The sequence below is a fragment of the Monodelphis domestica genome, chromosome 1 (genome assembly GCF_027887165.1).
Source record: "Monodelphis domestica isolate mMonDom1 chromosome 1, mMonDom1.pri, whole genome shotgun sequence".
Taxonomy (NCBI): domain Eukaryota; kingdom Metazoa; phylum Chordata; class Mammalia; order Didelphimorphia; family Didelphidae; genus Monodelphis; species Monodelphis domestica.
The window spans coordinates 204,644,116-204,667,751 of NC_077227.1; the positions used below are offsets into that span (position 1 = coordinate 204,644,116).

A 23,636-nucleotide genomic window follows, 5' to 3' on the forward strand; every position below is an offset into this window, starting at 1 on the left:
CGCTGGCTCTAGAAAATTAGGGCTATTTATCTGGCAACTTGTGTGCACCTCTGTAAAAAAAAAAAACAACAAGAGTTAGTGAGCTTGGGACAAAGTCTTAATATAGGAACCTCTGATCACAGTTCCTGATCTGTGTGAGGGAATTAGCTGTATGTGCAGGAGAAAGGCATAGTTATTCTTAACCTGAAGCAAGGGAGGGAAAGGAAAAGTGAGTTCTGCCCTGGGCAGGTCCCTGACATGTTTGTGTACAGAAATAGCAAGCCCATAGTGTGGCTGGTGATGATTTATATCTTAGGTATTTATGACTTGATTTGGGGGGGGGGGCTGAGAAGTAGAGGAAAGAGGAAAGGAGAAGCTGGTATTTTAATTGAAGCTATTGCAGAGAATAGCTCCCATCAGATGCTGGGATTTCCTCCTGTTGCTGTGTTTGAACTTTGGAGGTCATCCAATGCTAGGTGACCCTGGACTTTTGTGGGTTTTGACTTAGTCACTAAGTCCCAGGAGAGGAGCTACTTCCCTAATATTACAGGTTTCTTCGGTGACCCCTTGCTGCAATGTGAGGGAAGTAATTTGGTTTTCAGGCAAGTATCTTTAGTGTGTCTTCTTTACATTCCCTTGATTGTTGGAATGACTGGAGAATTTAGGGGGGCAAGAATGCCATTGCTTAGAACTTTTTCTTGCTCATGTTTAGGAATCTACAGAAATACTTAGATCTTGAAATCTCGCAGAACCTTAGGACCAATCTTATTTGGTATTGCTGATGAGTTTGAACTCCAAAGATCATCTTTACTCATTGCTTCCTTCACATCTCTGAAACATTTGACACCATTGGCCCATCCGTTCTCACCTTCTTAGAACTGTTGCCTCTTTTCCTTTTTGTGACATTAGACTAACTACCTGGTTGTCATCCTAATTTTGAATACTTTGTTTCTAGTACTGACTCCTTTTGTTCTTCCTGCCCTGTAAATGTAATAACATTTGATAACAATGTTCTATCCTTGAACTCTGCCTTTCTGCCCCCTCCCCTCACCCTCTTTCTTTTAACTAGTCAAACTAATCTTGACTTCAACTCTCACTTCAGTGTAGATGATGAAGATTTCTAGCTGCAGTTCTTACCTCGCTTAGAAGCTGCAACCCTACCGTTCCAATTGCAGGTTGGTATATCCACTTCAATACACCAACACCTCAGACTCAATATCTCCCTAACTATCTCTTCTTTCTGACTTTTTTTTATTTCCAGCACTATCATTCTTGTGGTTATCTGGGCTAAAATCCAATTCTCTGCCCTTCCTCCAATCTAGTCAGATCCCAAGTTCTTTCTATTTTACCTCCATATCTCTTTCATCACTTCACTTTTTTTCTTCCATTCTGGCTTCTGTGACTCACTATCTCCTGATTGGACGGCTGCAATAACTGCTAACTAAACTTATCTCTTTGTTTCCAGTCTTTTCTCACTTCAATTAGTTTGTTTAAGCTTTATCCACATTTGTGATTTCATTGGTGTAAGAAACTCCCTTTACTACCCCCATGGAACACTGAAAGATTAAGTGACTTGACCATGGCACGTAGCTAGAACATCAGTTGTAGACTGAAATTCAGTTTTTCCTGATCATAAGGTCAATCTCCTATTCACTACATCATGTTGTTTTTCCCTAGATTAATTTTTCTAAAACACAGGCCTGCCTATTATTTTGCTGCTTAAAAGCCTACTGTTTCTTCTCCTTTGCCTACCAGGTGAAATTTCAACCCCTCCACCTGGAATTGGAGGCCCTCCACAGTTTAGCCCCATTTTGGCTCTAATCTGACAGTGTACTATCTTATCTCCCTGTGTCTTGTCAGACGCTCCATTGTCCTAAACAGACCCTGTGCCCTACTCATGTCCTGTGCTTTCTCACCTTTTAGACTTTTCTTCATTTCACCATTTGATGGTGGAACCCCTCCTGCCATACTTACAGTTAGTCTTAACCATCCTTAAAGGTGTAATCTGCCTTCTCCTTCAAGCCTTCCATCAGCAAGTATGAGTGAGTCTTCATAGAACCTCCATGACACTTTAAACAGTTCTTTGAAAAAACTTTTTGATGATTTTTTTATGCCACAGACATTTTTCAATATCTACTCCTCCCAGCAAAATTCTCCCATTACAAAGCACGAGACACACACACACACACACACACTGAACATTTTTACAATGTATGTAGCAAGTGTCTTGTATAGTCCCTAACCTTTCCACTGAGTAGAGGGAAGATATATTTCATTAATTGTTCTTACAAACCAGTAATGTTTATTTCCTCTCATTTTGGTTCACCTATCTTTTAGTATTGTTTTTATTTGCATTATCATAGTCATCCTATATATCTTTGTGGCTCTGCTTTCTTCACTCAGTATTCAGTGCTACCAAGTCTAATCATGGATTCTTTATATTTGTTCTTTACCATGGTAAAATAATATTCCATTACATTTGTTTACCATAGTTTACCAGAGTTTTAGCCATTTCTCAGTAGATGGCTAGTCAACTTTATTTCTCCTTTTTTTTTAAGCCACAAAAGGTGCTACTATGAATATTGGGAATATATGAAACCTTTCTTCATGGTTTTGAATTCATATGCCCAGGAGTAGGTTGCTTTGTGCCTCTCTAATAGCTCACTGATTATAGTTATCTATATGCCTTATTTTCCCTACTAGATGATCCTTAAGGGAAGAAGCCACATTTCAAATTCATCTCTTTATCCCCATAATACAGTGCCTTGTACATACTAGATAGGGGTTCAATGAATATTTGAATAAATGTTTCTTTGTAACCTTCTTGTTCTGTCTCCTGCCACCTCCCATTCCACTTCAGCTAGGGTCTCCACAGTTTCCATAATTATTTATTTAAAAACCTTTACCTTCTGTCTTGGTATTAGTAAGGGCTAGGCAAGTTGGGGTTAAGTGAGACTTGTTTAGATAGCTAAGAAGTGTCTGAGGCCATATTTGAACCTAGGAACTCCCATCTCCAGGCCCGACATTCATAGCCTTTATATTTTCAATACTTCACATTATTTCCCCATGCATTAGGGGCATGGACTGTTTTGAAAATATTTTGTTCTATTTTTATATATGGGATGAGAGGATTTTCCTCCTTTCTCTCTTTTAATGGCACAGCCCTTGAACCTGTAAAGAATGTGGTCTGGTTTATATTGTGTGAGGGATATTGGCATCACTGTTATTTATTTGTTTTCTTGAGTTATGCATGTATTATCATGCAAAACATTTACATATTGTTCATTTTTGCATGTGAATAATCTTATAAAACCAAACCCCCAAAACACACCCAAATAAACAAGTGCATCACCATCTTATACTTGTAATTTTGCTGTCTGGAAGCTATAATGTGAAGGGAAAGATGACACTGGTTTTAATGTGAGGGTAGACTTTCCCCCATCACAACACAGTGCACCTACAAAAGCATTGGCTGTACTGCTTTGTTCTCCAGAGCATTGGGTTTGAGGCCTGGATGTAAGGAGACCCTTGTTGGGCATAAAGCAGCTAATTTCTCATTGTTGAGTCTCTGACTGTGATACTGTTGCTAGAATTTTAAAAAGCACTTTTCTGCTGCTGTGTCTGTTCTCCATGGTCCTCCATGCTATTCACTGCATTTGCTCTTCAGGCTGGTTTCTTCTTCTTAGCTACACATTTCAGGACTATGGGGAAGAGTATTTGTGCCTGCAGAGACATTCAGACATTGGCTTTTAGGACTTGACTTAGGTTAGTAGACTTTCTGCCTATACTCTTCCCTGATTTCAGTTCCCTCATCCCCCAAAACTGTTCTTTGGATTAATTAATTCAACTATTATTGATTATGTGTCAGACACTGAGGTAGGGCCTAGGGTTACAAAGAAAAATTAAATAAACCTGGGTTGTGAGGAACTTACATTCCACTGGGGGTGAGAAGGAGGGAGGATAATGTGCACAGAAAAATAAATAGAAAATATATACAAAGTGGATGCAGGTATTTTTGAGAGGTGGGCTTGAGCTACTAGGAGCATTTTAGTTCTGGTTCTTCCTGTGATCTTTAAAGTTAGTGTTTCTATAAGGTGAATGGAGATTATATTCTAGGCATTATGTTACAGCCTTGCCAAAATACAGATTTGTGTGTACCTCCTCCTATTTAATCTGATTCTTTTCTGACCTTGGACCTCATTCTCCGGTGTTGAACATTATGCTTGAAGCCACTGTGCTTCAGTTCTGCGCTCCCTGGGTCTAGGAGCTTTCATCTTAACCTTGACCAAACAGAAAGGTGCCTTCACTTCCATTCCACTCCCTTTGTGCCTCTTGCTTTAAGAGTAGTAATAACCAAATTAACAGTATCATCCATTGTCTCTAGAATAGGAGTGTTATTGAATTACCCTATTATTCCACCTACCAGAGAGCTCTCTTCCCTGGCCAGTTTTCTTCCCCATATGAATATACATTCTGAGAACAAAGATTGTCTTTGCTTTTGTGTTTGTTTCTTCTGCACCTAGCTGAGTGCTTGGCACTTAGTAGGCGTTCAGTTAATGCTTTTTATTTTTACATTCATAGGCATCAATAAGTCATGAATCATAGATTGCATGAAGGAGTAAGTTTAGGAAAGGATAGATTGGAGCTAGATTGTGGGAAAGACCTTAAATTCTAAGCAGAGGAAATCTTATTTTATCCTAAAGGAAGTGGGGGACCACTGAAGCAGGGACAGACATAGACTGGTTCTGTACGAATGTTGGTTTGACAGTTGTGGATAGATTGGAAAGGTGAAAGAGTTTCAGATGCAGGGAGACTGTGGTGGGCTCTTGTGGGAAAGTGGTGGTGATGGGGTATGGACTAGCATGGTTGTGGTGGGAGTTAGAGAAGAAAAGTGGACAGATTGAGAGACATTGAAGAGATGAAATGACAAGACTAGGAAACTGATTGGAGTTGGGGTTGACTGAGAGTTAAGAGTCAAGGATGACTACTAAGTTGCAAACTTGGGTGATTGGAAGAACAGTGATACTCTGGAAAGCTGGTTGGCTCAGTGGATTAGAGTACTGGACCTGGAGTTGAGAAGATCTAAGTCAAATTGGGCCTATAAATACTTTAATAGCTGTGTGGCCTTTGGCAAGTCACTTAACCTCTCAAAGTCTCAGTTTCCTTAACTGTACAATGAGAATAAGAATAGCAATACATCCAAGGGTTGGTTTGAGGAAAGCCTTAGCACACAGCAGGTCCTTAATACATGCCTGTTCTCTCCTTTACTTCACTTTCCTTGACAGAAATAGACAAGTTAGGAGGAGGTGTAGCTTTTAGGGAGAAAGCTTTAATGAGTTCTGTTGGACCTGTGGAGTTTGAAGTACTTATGGGACAACATCCAGGCAAAATGTCCAGAGAGAGAGAAAGGAGGGCTAGATGTGTAGATTTGGGAGTCACCTGTATAAAGCTAATTATTCCATACTAAGAAAATAGTCCATCATCTTGAAGGCTTAGGACAAAGCCCCTGGTAAATACCCACAGGGAAGGGGCATGACATAGATGACGATTTTTTTTAAGCATGACATAGATGATGATTCTTTTTTTTTTTTAACCAGTTACATGTAATAACAAATTTTCATACAATATAGATGATGATTCTGCTAAGACAAGAGAAGGGCAAAGACTTGGTCTGACAGCTAGGAAGAAAGCCAGCCTGAACAATGTAATGAAAAATGCCAGAATCCCCTTAAGTGGTGTGAATGAGTAAATTGAAGAAAACTTGCAAAATGAAGCAATGGATGAAGGTTTGCAGAAGCTGTCAATCAAGGAGCATTTTGAAAGAGAATGTGACCCAAAGGAGACCGTAAAAAGGAAACATCCAAATTGTTGGAGGTCTCTCTTTCTCCTGAGACAGGAAGGAGTAAGGACTGAGAAGATCCTCTTCTTACTGAATTTTTCTCTTTTGTAACAGAAAGTGACTCGGAGATCTCAACCCTGTTAGCCACATCCCTCATTCAAGACTCTACAATATTATTCTCAATATAGGATTATTTAAGATCAGGGAAACCCTAAACCCTCTCTCCCATCCAATTTCCTTTTCCTCCCCCTTTCCTTAAATAAACCCCTATTCCAACCATTCAAAGAGTGAGTTATCTATTAGATATATCGGGAAACTTACTCAGAACTGAATTCCAGTTTGTCATCAACTGACATGAGAGGGAGAAGGGAGGAGGGTGGTAGATCTGATTCCTCATTACCATAATCCTTAAAGAACAACCACCTAATACAGTGGTCAGTAGTATCAGGTACCCATAGAGGTTAAGAAGGATTGAGTACTGAGATTAGGCCATTAGTGATTTTGGAAAGAGTAGTTTTAAGGAGTAGGAAGACTGCATACATAAAGAAGAAAGCTGCAGGAGGAGACTGAATAAGCACAAATTTAGGAGGTGGCACTGGCAAGGAGTACCAGCTCTTAATCCTAGAATGGAGTAAAGAAAGAGGGAATGGGAGGTGGTGTTGAGGGATTTTGAATTTTGTAGAATTGGAGAGGAGAGGGAGTTTTCAGTGGAGTTTCTGGAAAGCTATTCTGCTGAAAGGAAGGAGAAGGGAATGATGATCATGGCTTCTGAAGAGAAAGTTTGGAATAGTTGCTTTGAGGAGTTGGAATGGTCAGTCAGGGAAGAGTAAACAAAGTAGTATGCTGCTGTGGTAAGTAAAGGTCCAGTTGAAACTGCTAAACATTAATTCATTAAAGTTATGTGACTTCTTCCCATCAGTGTTCAGCAGCCCCAGAACTGGAGAACTCAGATGCTGGGGAGTAATCCAGGGTTGACCTTTGGATAGGGGTTAAGTGGCAGTAAGAAGCGGCTAGGCATTCAAGGATTAATGCAACACAAGCCCTTAAACAGGTTCCTTCTTGTACTTGGAGCAACTCTCCCTGCAACATTATATGAGTGATCTTGTGCATCTGTTACTCTGTGTATACTTAATTAAAAGCAAATGTACAAGTCATAAATTTCCCAATTGTTCTCTCCCTTCCCATTGCTGGATGGAGTAGCTTGAAGAATCAGAAATTAGGGAAGTATAGAATTATTAAGCCACTGCCTTTCTACTCACACCAGTAACTTTGGATAGTGCTTGGCACAATAATGGACAGAGTCAAGGTAGGCTCTGAGCAGCTGGCAGGAGAATTCTATTGACTTTGGTTGGGAGGATTTGCCTCCATTTCTTGGAGCAAAGGTGGAGAACCTTGGCCTCTTGGCTCAAAGTGGAGTCCTAAACCCATTCCATCTGTCCTAGTTCTCTGTTTTCCACTCATATGGAATTTTACAGAGCAGAAAAAATTGGGGATGGGAGTGGGACGTAGTGCATGTTTTTCTGAGGTTAGGAGCCATATTTGTCTCTTACAAAGTAAAGACATACTGCCTAACTGGTTGTGAGCTTTGGAAAGGAAAGTGACTCTCAGGCCTTTCTCTTTAGGGTTTCTTGTTCAAGGACTTCTTTGCTTGTCTTGTTACTCTTCTGGAACCCCTTGAAAGGAAGAGTGGGAGTGCTAGAATGTTGGTATTGTGCTTGAGAGAGGTTGTGTCTCTGTCTGGGTTCAAGACTCTTGTAGTTAATTTTCTAAATTTACCAAGGCTACTAGCCTTGAATATAGAGGAACTATACTTATACAGGGGTGGTGGTAGGGATCATTGAGGACTAATGTCTTGAGGGCCTTATGGAGCCTTTGGCTCAAGTGCTTGTGATTGAGCAGGAACCCCAGCACTTTAGCTGCTCTGCAAGTGGAGTCCATCCCAAACCTCCCAGCAAACAGGAAGCTGCTTTGAGTTAAGAATATAAAATAAAAAACAGCTGATGCTTCTGAATTTGGTTTCCCTGCCCCCCCCCCCCCCATACCGCCAAGGGAAATAACTGCTTTCCTTTCCTCTCATAAAAGCCAGCCAGAAATCCAGAGAAACAAAAAACAAACTCCACAAGCCCTTTGAAAATGAACCAGGCTCCTGCCCCAGCAGGGCTTTCCCAGCCAGAAGTATGGTCTGCTATCCCCAAGCTATGGGAAGGAAAATGACTGAATCTTAGGACATTCAAAGATCAGAGCATTGCTACCACTCCCTTTTGCTTTTAGGAAGAGTTCTGAGTGCTCCTTAGGTCTGAGTAATCCCAGGATCCTCTTTTTCCTTTCAAAAACCTTAAAGGGGTTTGGATTTGGAGTGCTAGCCAACACATATGAAATAGTTATAAAATTATTTCCAGATTGAAATGCATCACAGGGCCCACTAAAAGACTTGTCAGAGAGCATGGAACTCCAAACACTGTGCCTTTTCCTTAGACCAGTCTCATAAAAGCCTGGAACTGTCTCTTTAGGGTTGCAGCTAAAGAGCCTTGAGATAGACTAATTTAGATTTGAATTCAAGAAATCTAGTCAAAATAATAGTTTTAATAGTCTCTGTAGTTCCAGTAATAAGTCCCCAGAAGTGGTTGCATTATTCAAATTCACACTGCATATTTCCATGGGAAATATGCAACCAACTACTATATTTTACATAATTATAACCTCAAATTCCAATTGAATACATGTGACAGCATCAGAATTCATTATTTATACTAACTGGGACCTAGGTGCATCTCTTCCTGATAACAGAGGGCTGTTGTAGTAAAGCTCTTGAGTGTGGCTTTCTGTGGGGGTAGTTCTGGGCTGAGTGCCGGAGTGAAGAGTTGGGCACTCTTCCAGAGTGGGGAGGTTAGGAAGGGGTCAGATAGACCAGCTACATACAGCCTGTGGGCCAAATCTGGCCTGCCCAGCAAGCTAAGAATGGTTTTACATTTGTAAATAAAGTTTTATTGTATTTTAAATTTTAAACACCATTCTTAACTTGCAGTTCTACAAAGCATGGGTCTTACAGTTTGCTAACCAATGGAACAGAACTATGGCATCAGCTGAATTTCCTTATTGACTTGATTTAGCAGTGTATTTTGGGCTGTCTGGACAGCCCTTATTTGAGAGGGGGGCAGAATGAGAAACAACCAGAGTTTGAAATAAGGCTTAAAATAGATTCAGTTCATAGAGGGAGAAACTAACAAAAAAAGTTTGGAAAAAGCCAAGGTCAGTTTATTACACCAGTGGATATCACTTAGGCTATGACTAGTGGCTCATGACTCTTAGTACTGTAATGTGGCAGTATTCTAGAGCAGTGGTTCTTAACCTTTCTAATGCCGTGACCCCGCAATACAGTTCCTCATGTTGCAGTGGCCCCAAACCAAAAAATTATTTTGGTGGCTACTTCAAAACTGTAATTTTGCTACAGTTATGATTCGGAATGTAAATACCTGATATGCATTATGTATTCTCATTGCTACAAATTGAGAGGTTGAGAACCGCTGTCCTAGAGGGATATAAGATGTTTTAACACACTGAGGAACTCCATAGGGCCAAATAAGCACCAAACCCTTTGGTTATGAAACAAAGTTCATTTTTAACAAAAAAGGGATAAGGGGAACTGGTAGATATGACCCTTACACTCTTCAAGCTACCTCCACCAGGTTCCTAAGTCTCCTGCTTAAGGAGAGCCTTTCTGTTCTTCTTTAGGCCCTACCTATACCTCCTTATGCTATCTAAATCCTTTCCCAGGCTATCTAACTTAACCCTAATCTTCCCACCATTAATAAAAAAAAAAAGAAGGGGAAAACCTCTGGGTTTGGCTGCTATACTAAGTAACTCAAAGTTATAGGTGGAAAGCTTTGGATTACCTTGGCCAATAGGAATCCTGGTAGATGGACCACTGCCAGATAATAACTGGACTCAGGGAAATTAGCTTTCTCTAAGTAAATCCTCTACCTGGATGCCAAAGATTTTCTTCATGAAAATCCTGACTATCCAGGGAGAATCTCCTAGAGCAAAATTTCTCCTTCATTTTGGAATTGTAGGCACAGACAAAACCCATTCCTAGCTCATATGAAAATCCAAGAAGGAAATTAAGTTCAGTTATTTCAGTTTTAGACTCCCCCAATTCCTTGCTACCCAGAATTCTTTCACAGGGCTTATCTTAAAATTCCCTTCTTTCCACTAACCCCAGAAAACCAGACCATCCCTAACTTATTCCTATAGTACCTACTAGATGGGCATTGCAGCCCCCTATGTAAAGCTCACAGTGTCTTGTAAGTTCCTGCCAGATGGGCATCAGACCCCTACCTAAAGTACTCATTGTAGCAATGAGTAATTTGTAGCAATGCCAAAAGGCATAAATTAACTAATATTCTGTCTTACAGTCTATGGAAGCACATAAGTTCTTCCAAAGATTCTGTGATTATGCACTGAAACATTTCTAAGGGTTTTATTCTGGGATCATATAGTTAAATCAGAGAGTGTGTTCCTAGTACACATATTCTATACAATGAGATTAAATTCAGTTCCCACCAGGACTACTTGAATTTCTAGTTTGGGGTAAATCATGTGGGATTGGGGCAGCTCAGAGAGGGAATATCCTGAAAGTGCCCCAATACCTTCTGAGATTCTCTCAGATTTGGCCATAAGGCACAGTTCCTGCAAAGTGTTTGTGGTTCAGACCTACATTTTTGGTTTAGGGATTTTTATAGTATGATTCAACCTGACCCTTCACTGCCATTCTACAATCCCACACCTTGGAGATAGATGCCAAGCACTTAAACATTGTCACATCTCTGTTAGCTTGAGTGAGGCAAAGAGCATCACTGAATAGAGTCAGATGGAAAATCTATACAGAACTAGAATAAGACAGGATAGTGGGGAGGGGCAATTGTTGGAGTGGAATTATAAGTGAGAGAAATTCTAGGCATTGACCATAAGATAGGCTGACAGATAGATAGTAGCCTAATTGATGGTAGTACTACTTATTGCTTATTTGAGAGATGACCTGATGATTTTGGATAACATTGTGAATAGTGATGAGTACTGTATTTGGCCTGTCTTTCTTGGGATCCTAAAGCATTTGACATATTTTTTCCCTGCCATCTTCTTGAAAGGAACAAGAATGTATTGACTTAAGGGCCATAATTGGTGTACTAGTTGAGCACTAGTGCCTAGCAAAACACTGTTTAGATAAGCTCTCTTTCTACACCTTGGGCTTGTAGTATGTCCTAAACTGATAGACTTGTGGGGTTTGGTGATGGAACAAGAGCACAAAGATATATGGATGTTAGAATTTACTAAATCCAGATAGCTTTCTAGTCCTTGGAAGAGACTGAGACACCTAAAGAAGGGCTTACCTCCTAGTAGAAGAGTGCAGAGATAAGAATCCAGCTTGTCATTTTGCAGAAACTACCCCTGGGTCAGACTACCCACTTCTCCTTCCACAGTTGTATACTCTTTTTCAGGGGATGGGGAGTTGGCAGATTAAACTCCCTTAAAGAGAGGCATTGCCTAGAGTTTCATTCCTGTGTGATCAAGAAACTCAGCAGAACTTCTGATCAGGAAGAGGCCAATAGATTTGTAGACCCCCCAGAAGATATCAGTGATAGTTGCTGCTAGTTTTGAAAGCAACAAGCTCTGGCAGAGTATGGCCAAGTTCATTTCCAACATCCAGCTCTCAAACCTCATGTTTCTGTTATTGATCAGTTAACATACCCTTTTCTTTTTGTCTCATCATTGTTATTTCCTTGATCAGGTAACCTTGGAGAAGGTGCTGGGAATAACAGTATCTGGAGGCAGAGGACTGGCTTGTGACCCCCGGTCAGGTCTGGTTGCATACCCAGCTGGGTAAGTCTCTGGGAAAGGGATCCTACAGTATAGGGATTTCCAGCTATGGGTCTGGAATCCAGTTGAGAGTAGGCAGCAGTTTCTTGGTTTCCTGGGGAGAAGGAGTTACCTAGTATTAGGAAGAGGTGTAACATTTTTATAGAATTGATATAAGGGCAGGTGCAGATAAAGCTGTGGTGGAAGGGCAGAGGTATGTGGGAAGGAATGAGTATTCTCTTTTCCACATCCCATAGTATACAGTTTCCAAGTTTATCTTCTAGAACTAAATCCTTGCCACTTTGAGAGGTGTCAGTAGGAGGGAAAGAAAGCAGAATGGGCTGTGGTTATTCTTCCCCTTCTTACTGCTTTTTCCCTCCTCTTCAGAGGTCCTGTGTATGTGAAACAAGTATTTCTTCCTAAATACAGGATCCTCAGGGATTTTGTAGAAACAAAACCAATTGGTACCCAGATACCTTTACTCCTTGTTGGCTAAATACGCTTGACCTGGAAGAACCTTAACTCTTCTTTCTGCCGACAGGAGTGCATAGAAGTGGACATTTGCTGTAATTGCTCCAGCTGTCTCTAAAAATTTATTAATGGGTGCATGATTTGCTAGGTTTACCTGAGCTCTTTGTATAGCTGTGTCTTCTCTCAAGGCATTTTTTTCTTGTGCACCCATCAGGCACTTGAGCAAAAGAACCCCAAATTAAAGGAGCCTCATTCTGTGGGAGGGAACTGAATTTTGCTTCTCACACTTTTTCTTCTGAGCTAGTCCTCTCTTATGGAAAGATGTGTGCTATAGCAATGACTCAGGAGGATAAGCAATCCTTCAGAAACAGTGACAGATGACCTTTGGAATTGGAGAAAGTCCTTCTCAAGTACTTTGTGTGAATTCCACTCATTATTCCTTTTATTTGAGAAGCCTGGCTCCTTTTTATCTCTATTATTGCTTTATGTGTAAAGCAGAAAGGAAAAGCCAAAGAAGTTCCCATTTTCATGATGAGGTCTGTGTTCCTAGAGTGAAGGGTCTTGTTGTACCCTCTCCTCCTTGAACTATTCTTAGGACTTATTCCTTGAAGAGTGTGTGCCATTGGAGTCCCAGGAGAATTGCAAGCCTTATTGTTATCCTTGCCTGAAGAGTATAAGGAGCCCCAAGGTACTATACTGTGGTCAGCCTATATTTGCCTGAGAATGTTTAATATGAGTCAACTCTGGGCCATGTCCCTGGCTTACCCTTTGGCCTGTTGTCTTTCCCAAGCTTAAAGCTACTCTTTCTAAATGCTGTCTTGCTATGGGTATTCTTTAGTAATGTTTTAAGCAAGATTTCTCTTACTAGTGGGATATATTGAGGGCACCAAACTCTGTCTGCCTGATCTTTCTTTTCCTTTTATTTTTACCCTATTTGATCCTAGCTTTTTCTCCCTCTTGAATTCCATTGCATTTGTTTCTGTAGAAACTAGCTCAGGTATCCTAGAAACAAGAAGAGAAACAAAGCTTAGTAAATCCTTCCAGAGGCCTAGAAGCAAATATCAAACCAAAACAAAATTTGTTAAAAGGAAATGATGAAGTAAGCACAAGGAGTTAGAGATTGGAGGAAAGAGATATAAAGCAGATAGAGGTAGGTTTAGGCTAGTTGTTAGGCTGTTTTAACACTTGATATGTGGTCGTTATTTCCTTTAAAAAACAATTGGAGACTTTTTCAGTTGTGTTGGTTTTGGATTCTTCCAGTATTTCCTCACCTCCTTGAGTCTGACTTACTTGCTGCCATACTTTGTGTCCTCCTTGTTCAAGGAGACCAGACCAGGGTAGTGGCCAGGCTTCTTCTTTTGAGTTCAGCTCAACGGTTTGGATGTCTATGTCTTCTTAGGCTCAAGTCAGCTTCCCTTTTCTTGATTGCCTGGACTCAGAAAAATCGGAGGCTTTAGAACCTAGTATAGATCCTATTGCTCTCATGTGACCATTGGGTCTTTAGAATGAGTCTTCTTGTTCCTAACACTTGATATGATAGGACAGAGGTTAGAGGAAGGCCCTTAGGAATGATCTTACTATTCATTGCAGCTGTTATGTTTTTGATGGAACTGGGAAATGTCCCAGGAAAGAAGATAGCATGCATAGACTTCCAAATTATGTAGTAGAAGGATTTTGAAAGTTTTTATGTATCTGTAATAATTCAGCATTTCTAGAATCTGAACTAAGTTCTATTATATCTCTGAGAATTCTAACACTATAATTGAGTTCTGTCATATCATTGGAGACCAGGGTCTGAGACTCACTAGATGAGGAATGAAAATAGGCAACCTTCTCTCTTTGTGATTTTTGGGTACTCTTTGATCTATAGAAACCAGAGAAATAAGTAAACACTTCCTTCTTCCAATGGGGCAGGGGAGAAAGTATTATTAGAATAGTGGATAATTGGGTTTCAGGATTTAAGAAGCTTTGTGTCCTGTTTAAAGTTGCCATGTCATTGTAAATAGAGGAATTATAAACACTTGAACCATAACTGTCTTCCTTCCTGGCTTTTTGAAGTCTATATACTTGTAACAAGTTCCTCTTAGCATTGATTCCCTCAAGTGTTTGAAGAAAGGCTACGACTTTCCATTCTTACCCCCAGTACGTTCTCTTATAAGTCTGACCATAGATTGGATCCATTAATTTCAACTTAAAGGACAAAGAATAGAAGAAATTGATGGGGGGGAATGTCTGAGATTTCCAGACTTAGTGCTCAGGTTTATCATAGACTTTAGAAGGGAGGAGAAAGTGCATTTGAATTATAGATCTGTCTCTGTGAACATCTTGTCTTACCCTCAGAAGAATGTAAATTGCTTGAGAGCCAGCCCAGACTGTTCAACTTTTGGCTTTCATTATTGTTGTTTTTCTTTATTTTCACCCCACCTAAAAAAAAAAATGTCTGTACTTAAAACATGAAAATGAACATGTCCTTACATATAGTAGAGCAGAAAGAGAATTGTGTACCAAATGCAAATTTTTATTATGCATAACTTCCTTTTCATTTTTAGTATATAATAAATTATAACTTTCTATCCTTTTCTGTCCTGCTTGTCTGTGATTTCTTATATTCTATTCATTTCAAAAACGAGTTTTGTTTTTTTGAGGGCAACTCTATCCTTAGCTCCCTTTTCCTTGTTCAGGTCTTCCTCTCTCCCCATTGAGAAAAAATTTGGAGGACAGACCTTTTGTAACAAATATTCATAGTCAAGCAAAACAACTTTCCTATTGGCCATGTCTAAAAATGTATAACTCATTTTGCAACTTGGCATTCATTGCCCCCTGTCAGGAGGTAGGTAACTGACTTGATTACTGGTGCTAAGGAATCAAGAAAGAATTCTTCAAGGAGGTGGCACTTGAACTGAGCTTTGAAAGGAAGAAGGAACATTTTGGCACAACCCATGAAAAGATGAAATATTGTATTCAGGAAATAGTAGACCAATAGTAAATGACCCAGTTGTTGTACAGTACCAAGTGTATAAAGGAAATAATGTTTAATACACTTGGAAAGATAGACTAGATATTATTTTGCCTTAAGAAATGTCAAAAGAGATGGATTCAGAGAAATAACTGTGATCAGTGGAATGACTAATCATGGTCCTGGAAGACTGATGATAAAGCAAACTTAACACTTCTTAGCAGAGGTGATAGACTGGAAGTGTGGACTGAGGCACATATTTTTCAACACAGCCGATAGGTGTATTTGTTTTACTTAACTAAATATGAAAGGGGTTGTTTAGGGGAGGGAGTTGAATATTAAGAGAAGTTCAGGAAGAGTAGTAGTGATACAAAATAAAAAGGTAGTAAAGAAAGGGAAAAAACCCCAGGTAGATTGTTCTTGTAGAAGGGGAAAAAAAGAGAATTAGCTTAGTGATGTATAGTAATCTACTTGGAATGGTCTGCATCAGTAGGTTCCTTCAGTAGGTAGCCGTCTTCAGAGGTCATAAAACATCCCTTATATGCTCGACTTCTATGGAGAATGATGCAGTAATTAATCGGTGATGTTATTAGTATGGATGTCCCTACAAATTGTGCCTTTCCTCTAATTCAGGAGATAGGCTTTGACAATTGTAGTGGAAGCCTAATGTGAATCACCAGTGGCCAACCTAATGATTAGCTTCATCAAACTGGTGAGGCTAAACTTTGGGTAAAAGAAAAACACCCTGCTATTAGCCCAACTGTCCAATATGCCAGCCCCACCAGAGCATTTTCTCTATTAATAAGACGACCAAAAACCAAGAGTCACCTCTGTGCATCAGAAAAAAAAATTGGAGTAGACTTTTAGTGAAGGCAGTATGATAGGGAAAATGCAGAAATACAGAAGTAATCCATTGCTCAACATGGTATCTATCCTCCATAAGCTTATAGTTATAAATCTAAATTTAGATAAATAAATGCAAGTAAATAAAATAAATATAAATCAAAATGTAGAGTTGGAAAGGGACCTTAGACATCATCTAGGCCAACTCTCCCATTTTACTTATGATGAAAGTATGTTCTGGAGTGGAGAAAGGATTTGTTCACAGTCAACAAGTAATGCAGGACAGACAGGTTTGGAATTTAAAGCCAGGAACTCTAACACTAAATCTAGTGTTGTTTCCACTACACTATAGTAATCCAAGAGATTGTGTTGGCCTAGAGGTAAAGGTTCCTTATACCTGGTCCCAGAGTTATTGTAAGGACCATGTAAGATAATATTTGTAAAATGCTTAGCACAATACCAGGAACATAGTAGATAGATACATAATAAATGCTTGTTTTTGTCCTTCTGCCTAAAATTGACTTCATCCACAGAAACTATTTTCTGTGGTTGTTTCTTGGTTAATTCCCAACTATCCCAAGGAGCACTAGAGGAAGTACCTAGAGGCAACTAGTAGTCACATTGTGTCTAGCTCTGCCCTTGGACTTAGGAAGACCTGAGTTTGAATCATTCCATGTCTCAGACACTGACTTCTGTGACCCTAGACTTAAATTTTTTTTTTTATATATACAAGAGGAATGCATTAGATGTGAGAGTTTCACTTTTCTTTTTCTTTTTTTTAATTCTCATCTTCTGTCATAGAATTGATATTAAATATCTGTTCTAAGGCAAAAGAGTGATAGGGTTAACTGACTTGCTCAGAGTCATACATCTAGAATGTCTGAGGGCAGATTTGAACCCAATATACTCCCAACTCCCGGCCTGGTTCTTTATTCACTGAGCTACCTAGCTACCCCTGACTTGATGGTTTCTAAGGTCACTGTCAGCTCTAAAACTGATCCTATGAGAAGTGAGGCTCTTCAACTCTAACTTACTAAAGGAAAACTTGGAGTCTTATTGGTCCTAGGACCCTAGGTCAAGTCCACAGTGTCCTCCCTACCCCCAATCCCTAACCCTGACTTTCTTTGAATAGGCTCAGACTGAGAGACTAGGAATTGACTCTTATGACTCCTGATACTTACATGTAGAATTAGGTTACTAATATTTCTAGGAGTCATTTTGACTCTTCCTTCCTATTATGAGAGAGTATGAAATATCTGGGAATACTGGACCTCATGTATCAGCAGGCCTGGGCCTGTCCATTCAGGGAAGCCTGAATTTTAGCATCATCTGAGCAGTGATTCCTTTCATCTGACTTCAGGTCCTGCAGGGTGACTCCTTTAAGAAAGAATTGAGACTAGAACTGTCAGGAGCCTGATAACCAGGCTTGCAGGAAACAGGGATCTCTTTATACCCTGGGGCTCCTTGAGCAAAGGACTTATATAGGCTCTGCCCTCATTGGAAAGAGAACTTAAGCCAACATTGCTAGAGGAACAAGGGCCCAAGTGAGGATGACTCCTTAAGAAGCTTGGTGAGGTCAGATAGACATCATGGTTGAGGGCCAGAAATGATGCAACTTGGGATCACACCCTCTTTTCCTTTTGGCAGACTTAGGAGATTGGTCAAAGGTCATCAAATAAGATTTACTAAACTCCTACATCTGCATGAAGATGGAGAAGCATGTGAGGTTTCTCTTCTCATAGGGTGAAGTAAACAAGATGGTGTAGGTAGAAGGGCTGTAGCTTCTTTGCCCTTCCTTACATTCCCACATCTTTCTCTCACCAGTCCCACCATGTACATAGTCACAGTACTTGTGTTCCAAATTGAGAATGTTTAATATAGTCTCACATTTCTTTTTAGTGTTATAAAGGCTAGAAATGAGAGCACGCTGTAATTTAAAGACCAGTCTAGAAAGCGTATATAGTTGTCTCCTTTCAATCCCTCCATGAGGTTTCCCCTGCCCTTATGCCTCTAGAATTCATTTGAGTACAAAGGAAGGAAATCCTTTCTTTTTCCTGTCTATACCACCTTCCTCATCAACTACTTGAGATTTTTTTATTTATACATAGATCTGACCTGTCTTCCTTTTTCCACCACAGTTGAATACCAAAGGGGATTGAGAAAACTATGATTGTGACATAACAAAGGCATTTTTCATTATGGACCATAGTGTCTGAACTCATCCCTAAGGAGTGATGCCCCTGTGGAGACGATTAGTCTAAATGGACAGTTCAAAAAGTTAACCCTAGATTTTTGGCTATGCCACAAAACAACAAAAAATCCAGATTTCTAAATATTTCTTCCAAATGTGGCTTGATTTTACATAAAGACAATTCAAATTAAGTAATACTTCATTTAAAGCTCTTTGTATTAGTCTAAAGCTGATAAGACGTGTGCAATTCCAGACCACTTGGATTCAAAGGCATTGCTATAAGTCTTTACTGAGGCCCCCTGTGTATGATCAGTTTAGATTAACCAGAGGCCCAGTACTACCTGCCTGGACTATTTGTAGCTTCCTTCCAGCCTCTGTTCTTCTGTCCAACCTGTCCTTCATTTTACAGTGAGAATACTCTTTTCTTTCACCTACATGTGGTGTCCCTTTTGTTTCCAAAATAAAATTCACACTCTTCTGCCTAGTATTCAAGATTCTTCCTATGATGCTGACCTATCTTTTCAACCTTGTGGGCTATATGCATATTGGACAACTCAACTCCTTGAAGTATACTGTATGTGGGACAGCTGAGGGGCTCAGTGGATTGGTTGCCAGTCCTGGGGCCTGGAGTTGGAAGAACCTGGGTTCAGATCTGACCTTAGATACTTCCTGGCTGTGTGACCCTGGGCAAGTCATTTAACTCTGTTTGCCTAGCCTTTACCCTTCTGTCTTAGAGTTGTTATTAAGACAGAAAGTAAAGTTTTTAAAAAGTATACCATATATAGTCTCTATATACATATACACTATATATTCTATATAATCTCTGTGTCATTGCTTGTACTATTTCCAGTGCCAGGAAAATCATCCTTGTCCTTTAAAGACAATTTCAAGTTCTATGTCCTCCAGAAAGCTTTTCCTGGCCATGTTTTGTGACTTGCTAATGTCCATATTTCTTGTTAAATGTTTTATTTATACTCTTCAATATATCCTTGGACTTATATTCTACAACCTTCCCCCTCTGCCCCCCACCCCCGCCCAACTCCGCATTATAACAAATTGAATCCAGGAGCCAAATCTGAAAAACATTTGCCTCAATATCCACCTTTAGTTCATCACTTTTCTATATAGAGATGGGAAATGTGCTTTACCCTTAGTCCTCTTAAGTCATGGTTAGTTACTACTTTGATTGGAGGTCTGAAGTTTTCCACAGTTGTTTTCCATTATGTTATTATGGTCATCTTGTAAATTATTCTGTCTTCTGAAAGGCCCTCAGCCCAGAATGACAAAGACTGAGGATTCTGTGGTGGCTTCTATGTATACTAAGATTAACAGCCACTCTGGGATTGGAGAATACCTCCATCTTATCACCTATCTTCTACAGAAATTCTGACCCTGCATGGTGAAAGAATGCTTCCGTACCATCCTAAAGAAGAAATGACAGCTGCACAGTATGAGCCAGGCCATATATCTGTGTTCACAAAGATTTTATCAGAGAACCTCAAAAATAAATTAAAAGAGGTTGTATTTGAAGGTAGCTAGGTGACTTAGTGGGTAGAGAGCCGGGCCTGGAGACTGACGGGTTCAAATCTGGCCTCATATGCATCCTAGCTTTGTGACCTTGGGTAAGTCACTTAACCTCAATTGCCTAGCCCTTACTACTCTTACCAATTCTAAGTCAAAGAAAAGGGTTTTAAAAAAAAAAAGAAGGGGAGTTATTTTTGATCCTTATAAAATAGTCGTGCAAGCAGTGATTGCAGAACAAACAGATGGAGTAAATATGACTAGTCATGTTTCTGGGATGCTAACATAGACAAATGTACTCATGATAGGTTTTTTAATTGTATTTTATTATTTTCAGTCAGCAAAAATTTGAGTTCCCTTCCTTTCACCCTAGCTTCTCCCTACACACCCAAATCAGAGTGAGGCCAAATGTTAGCTGCTCTGTCCTAACCCTCCTTGTTTGTATAAATGTCTCCTGTGCACCCTGATTATGTGAGATAATTGTTCCAAATGTTCCTTCTCTTCAACCTCAGTGTACTCTTCTTCTCTTAGGATTCTGAAGACAATAGCCACTTACAGACCTTGTCTAATTAGACTCCCTCAATGACCACTGATGATGGAATCCTATCAGTGGGGAAACATGCATATCTCTCCAGATTTGAATGTAGACAATTTATCCCTTATGATTGATTCATTTGTGTTTTTTCTTCTTTTAGTTTCCATAAGTCCTGTATTTGAATTTCAAAGTTTCTAACTAGCTCTGGGCCTTTCATAGGAATACTAGTTTTGTTGGGTAATTTATTCTTGACTGTATTTGCCTCCTGAAATATCATTTTCCAAATTTCTTCATTCCTTTTTAGTGGTGGTTACTAAATTGTGTTTGATTCTGACTGTGGCACCCTGATAATTGGATTCTTTTTTTTCCCTGGCTGCGTAAGGTATTTTTTCTTTGACCTGGAAGCTCTGGATTTTGGTTATGATGTTCCTTGGAGTTTTCATTTGGGAGTTTCTTTTAGGATGTGATTAATGTATTCTTTCTGTTTCCATGTTGCCCTTTGTTTCTAAGGTATCCATGCAGGTTTTTTTTTATGATTTCTAGGAATATGATGTCTAGATGCCTTTTTAATGGGTCTTGGTGTTTAGATAATCCAGTACTTTAAAATTTAAAAATAAATGTTAAAAATTTTTTTCTGAGGTTGATTTATTAGTTAGGCTAGTAAATAATCCATAATTGGGTCAGTGGTCTTCTCTCAGGGACTAAAGACCTAGTCTTATATTTCTTAAATTATTTCTCCTCACTCTGTTTTCTCAGGTCAATTGCTTTTGCTATAGGTTTTTTCCCATTTTTTCAGTCCTTTATTATTTCTTATCATCTCATGTACTCTTTGGCTTCTATTTGAGCAATTCTAAATCTCAGGGACTTTTTAACTTTGGCAAAGTTTTTGTACCTCTTGTTCCAAGCTATTAATTCCCTTTACAATTCTTTCTTCCATAAGACTAATTTCTTTTTATTTTTTACCTTGTTCAAGCACTCTCATTTCATTTTTGAAAACATTATAAAACTTGCTTCATCTCTTAGGAATCTCAATGAACTGATATACTCAAGCTGAGTTTTTCTCAGAGGCTTTGTTTCTAGATGTTTTGTAGTCTTCTTCATCTTTGTCATCTTCTTTCTTTTTCTTCTTCCTCCTTCTCCTTCCTTTTCTTCCTTCTTCCCTCTTCCTGTGTTTTTAGTGTTCCTGCTACCATAATAGCTTTTTATGGCAGCCTCTTCCCTGACTTGTGATGGGCTGGTCCTGTTGTTGCTTTCTTCCAGGATCTCAGGGACAGGCTAGAGATCAGCAGGTTGTCAGTGCTGCCTGAGTGGTCTGCCTCAGGGCAAAGTCTGAGTGTTGCCCCCTGTTCTGAGCTCTGCAAATTCCTGACCTAGATAGGTTTAGGTCTGAGTCACAATAAACTCCTGCTAGACTCAGTCCCTTTAAGCTGGCTAGGAAGTCCTTCTGATTCAGAGTGACAGAATTGTAGGCTCCCTGGAATTCCTTCCCTGGTTATTTCTTTGCAAGCTTCAGAATGGATGGAGGTAGAAACAAGATCCTGCCTTTGCTCCTGGGATCTGAGCTACACACTGCTTCTCATCTGAACTTACTCTGGCATTGTCACACTGTTTAAGTACCTGCAACCACCCTACCCTGCAACATGAATCCTAGGGACAAGTCTGTTCTTCAGGCCTCCCTGGATCAAATTCTAGCTGTTGATATTATTTATATAGCTTTTCAGTTTTACATAATGAAATGTTCCTTTTTATCTTTGATCATCTCTCTCTCATTTAGCTAAGAACCCATCCTATTCCATTATTGTAGAAATCCGTTCTATTCTCTTATTTTGTTCATGATGTGACCTTTGATATTTATGCTGTATTTATGTGGAGTTGATTGTGGTATATGACATAAGATATTGGGCTTAATCTAATATTTCCCAAACTGCTTTTCAGTTTTCCTAGCAGTTCTTGTCAAATATGGAGTCCTGAGCCCAGTAGTCAGGTTTGTCAAACTCTAAGCTAGTATGTTTGATTGCTTGTGGTCTTACTTAAATAAACAATCTATTTCACTGTTCAACTTCTTTGTTTTTGAACCAATACCAAATAGTGTATTAATGCCCCCCATTCTTTCTTATAAAGGTCAAACAAAAAAAGGTAAAATATAGTTTTAAAATTGTTCAGCAAAACTAACCAGTCAGTATATCAACTAAGTCCAACATTATATGAAGTGTTTTACCCCAGTAATAAGCCAACCAGGTCACTGGGTCCAGGTCCAATTAGGTCAGTTGGACCTGGAACAAAATGAGAAACTTATCCATCCAACAGTTAACAAAAGGCAATTTACTTAACCCCAGTGGGAGAAGGACTTTTAGGACAGGGAGAGGATGGTTCAGGGAGAATACAGGCTAAATTCAGTAGAGGACATCCTTCCTGTGCTTGTGTGATCTTGCTGTTGATCTGGATTCAAAACATGAATAAGAACCTGGGGACCCCAGTGTCTTGACTGTTTCTTTACTTAGGTGATCAGGAATCTACTGAAATAGCCTCAGCCTTAGCTGCCTTGAGCTATTTAAATCTTGAAAATGGTTTCTGCTCCTCCCCTTTTTAAATCCTTCCATTCTGTCTTGGAATTGATACAAAGTATCAGTTCCAAGGCAGAAGAACGGAGTAAGAGCTAGGCAATTGGGGTTAAGTGACTTGCCCAGGATCACACAGCTACGTCATGTTGAAAGCCAGATTTGACCTAGGACCTCCCATCTCTAGGCCTGGTACTCCATTCATTTGAACCACCTAGCTGCTCTGGTTTGAATACCTTTCTTTTTTTTCTTTTTATAATTTTAAAAAAATTTGTATAAAACCCTTACTCGATTCAATACTGTGTATTGGTTCTAAGCAATGGAAGTTAAATGACTTGCTCAGAGTCACAGTTAGGAAGTATCTAAGCCCAGATTTGACCCAGAACCTCCCATCTCCAGGCCTGGCACTCTATCTCATCCCTCTCAGCTGCCCTGGTTTTAATTCCTTTCAAAGAAAAACTAGCCTAAACTACATGGTGTATGGCCTTAGGTTCTTGACCTCAGCAAAACAATCATAATTTCTCAGCTCTGGAAAGCTGTGAGAGGGGTGTATTCTTATATTTCCATTGTAGCTGACTCAACTTGATGGTTATAATCTCACAACATTCTGCATAAATTGTTTTCATTACTTGCTGCCTCAGGGAGGGGAGAGTAGAGGGAGGGAGGTAAAGAGGGAGAGAAGGAATTTGGATTGCAAGATATTAGAAGACAAATGTCAAAAATTGTTTCTGCAGGCAATTGGAAAAATATAATAAAGTCTTTGGAGAAAAAAATAAATGATTGTTTCCATTTACATTATTGTAGATTATATATGTTCTGGTTTTGAGTTCACCTAACATTAGCTCATCTCAGTCTTTCCTTCTCTGTATTCTTCATATTCCTATGGTACA

General features: G+C 39.5%; 1 protein-coding gene and 1 long non-coding RNA gene across 10 annotated transcripts in view; one reads left to right on the top strand and one right to left on the bottom strand.

The window, feature by feature from the left end:
• LOC100032946 (mitogen-activated protein kinase-binding protein 1) overlaps nucleotides 1–23,636 on the top strand; it is a 118,487-nt gene that overhangs the window by 55,360 nt on the left and 39,491 nt on the right. For 8 of the 9 annotated variants that reach the window (XM_056810307.1, XM_056810309.1, XM_056810315.1 and 5 more), the window contains exon 3: nucleotides 11,604–11,695. The exons of the other annotated variant lie outside the window; for it this stretch is intronic. In XM_056810307.1, coding sequence (XP_056666285.1) covers nucleotides 11,604–11,695 — 92 coding nt within the window. The remainder of the gene's footprint in view (nucleotides 1–11,603; nucleotides 11,696–23,636) is intronic. 9 annotated transcript variants of the gene reach the window in all.
• On the bottom strand, nucleotides 3,173–13,835 carry LOC130456285 (uncharacterized). Its single transcript, XR_008914904.1, has 4 exons — nucleotides 13,433–13,835; nucleotides 12,297–13,144; nucleotides 11,564–11,786; nucleotides 3,173–3,702 (listed from the first exon to the last, which is right to left on the bottom strand). It is a non-coding gene; the product is annotated as an uncharacterized LOC130456285 (long non-coding RNA).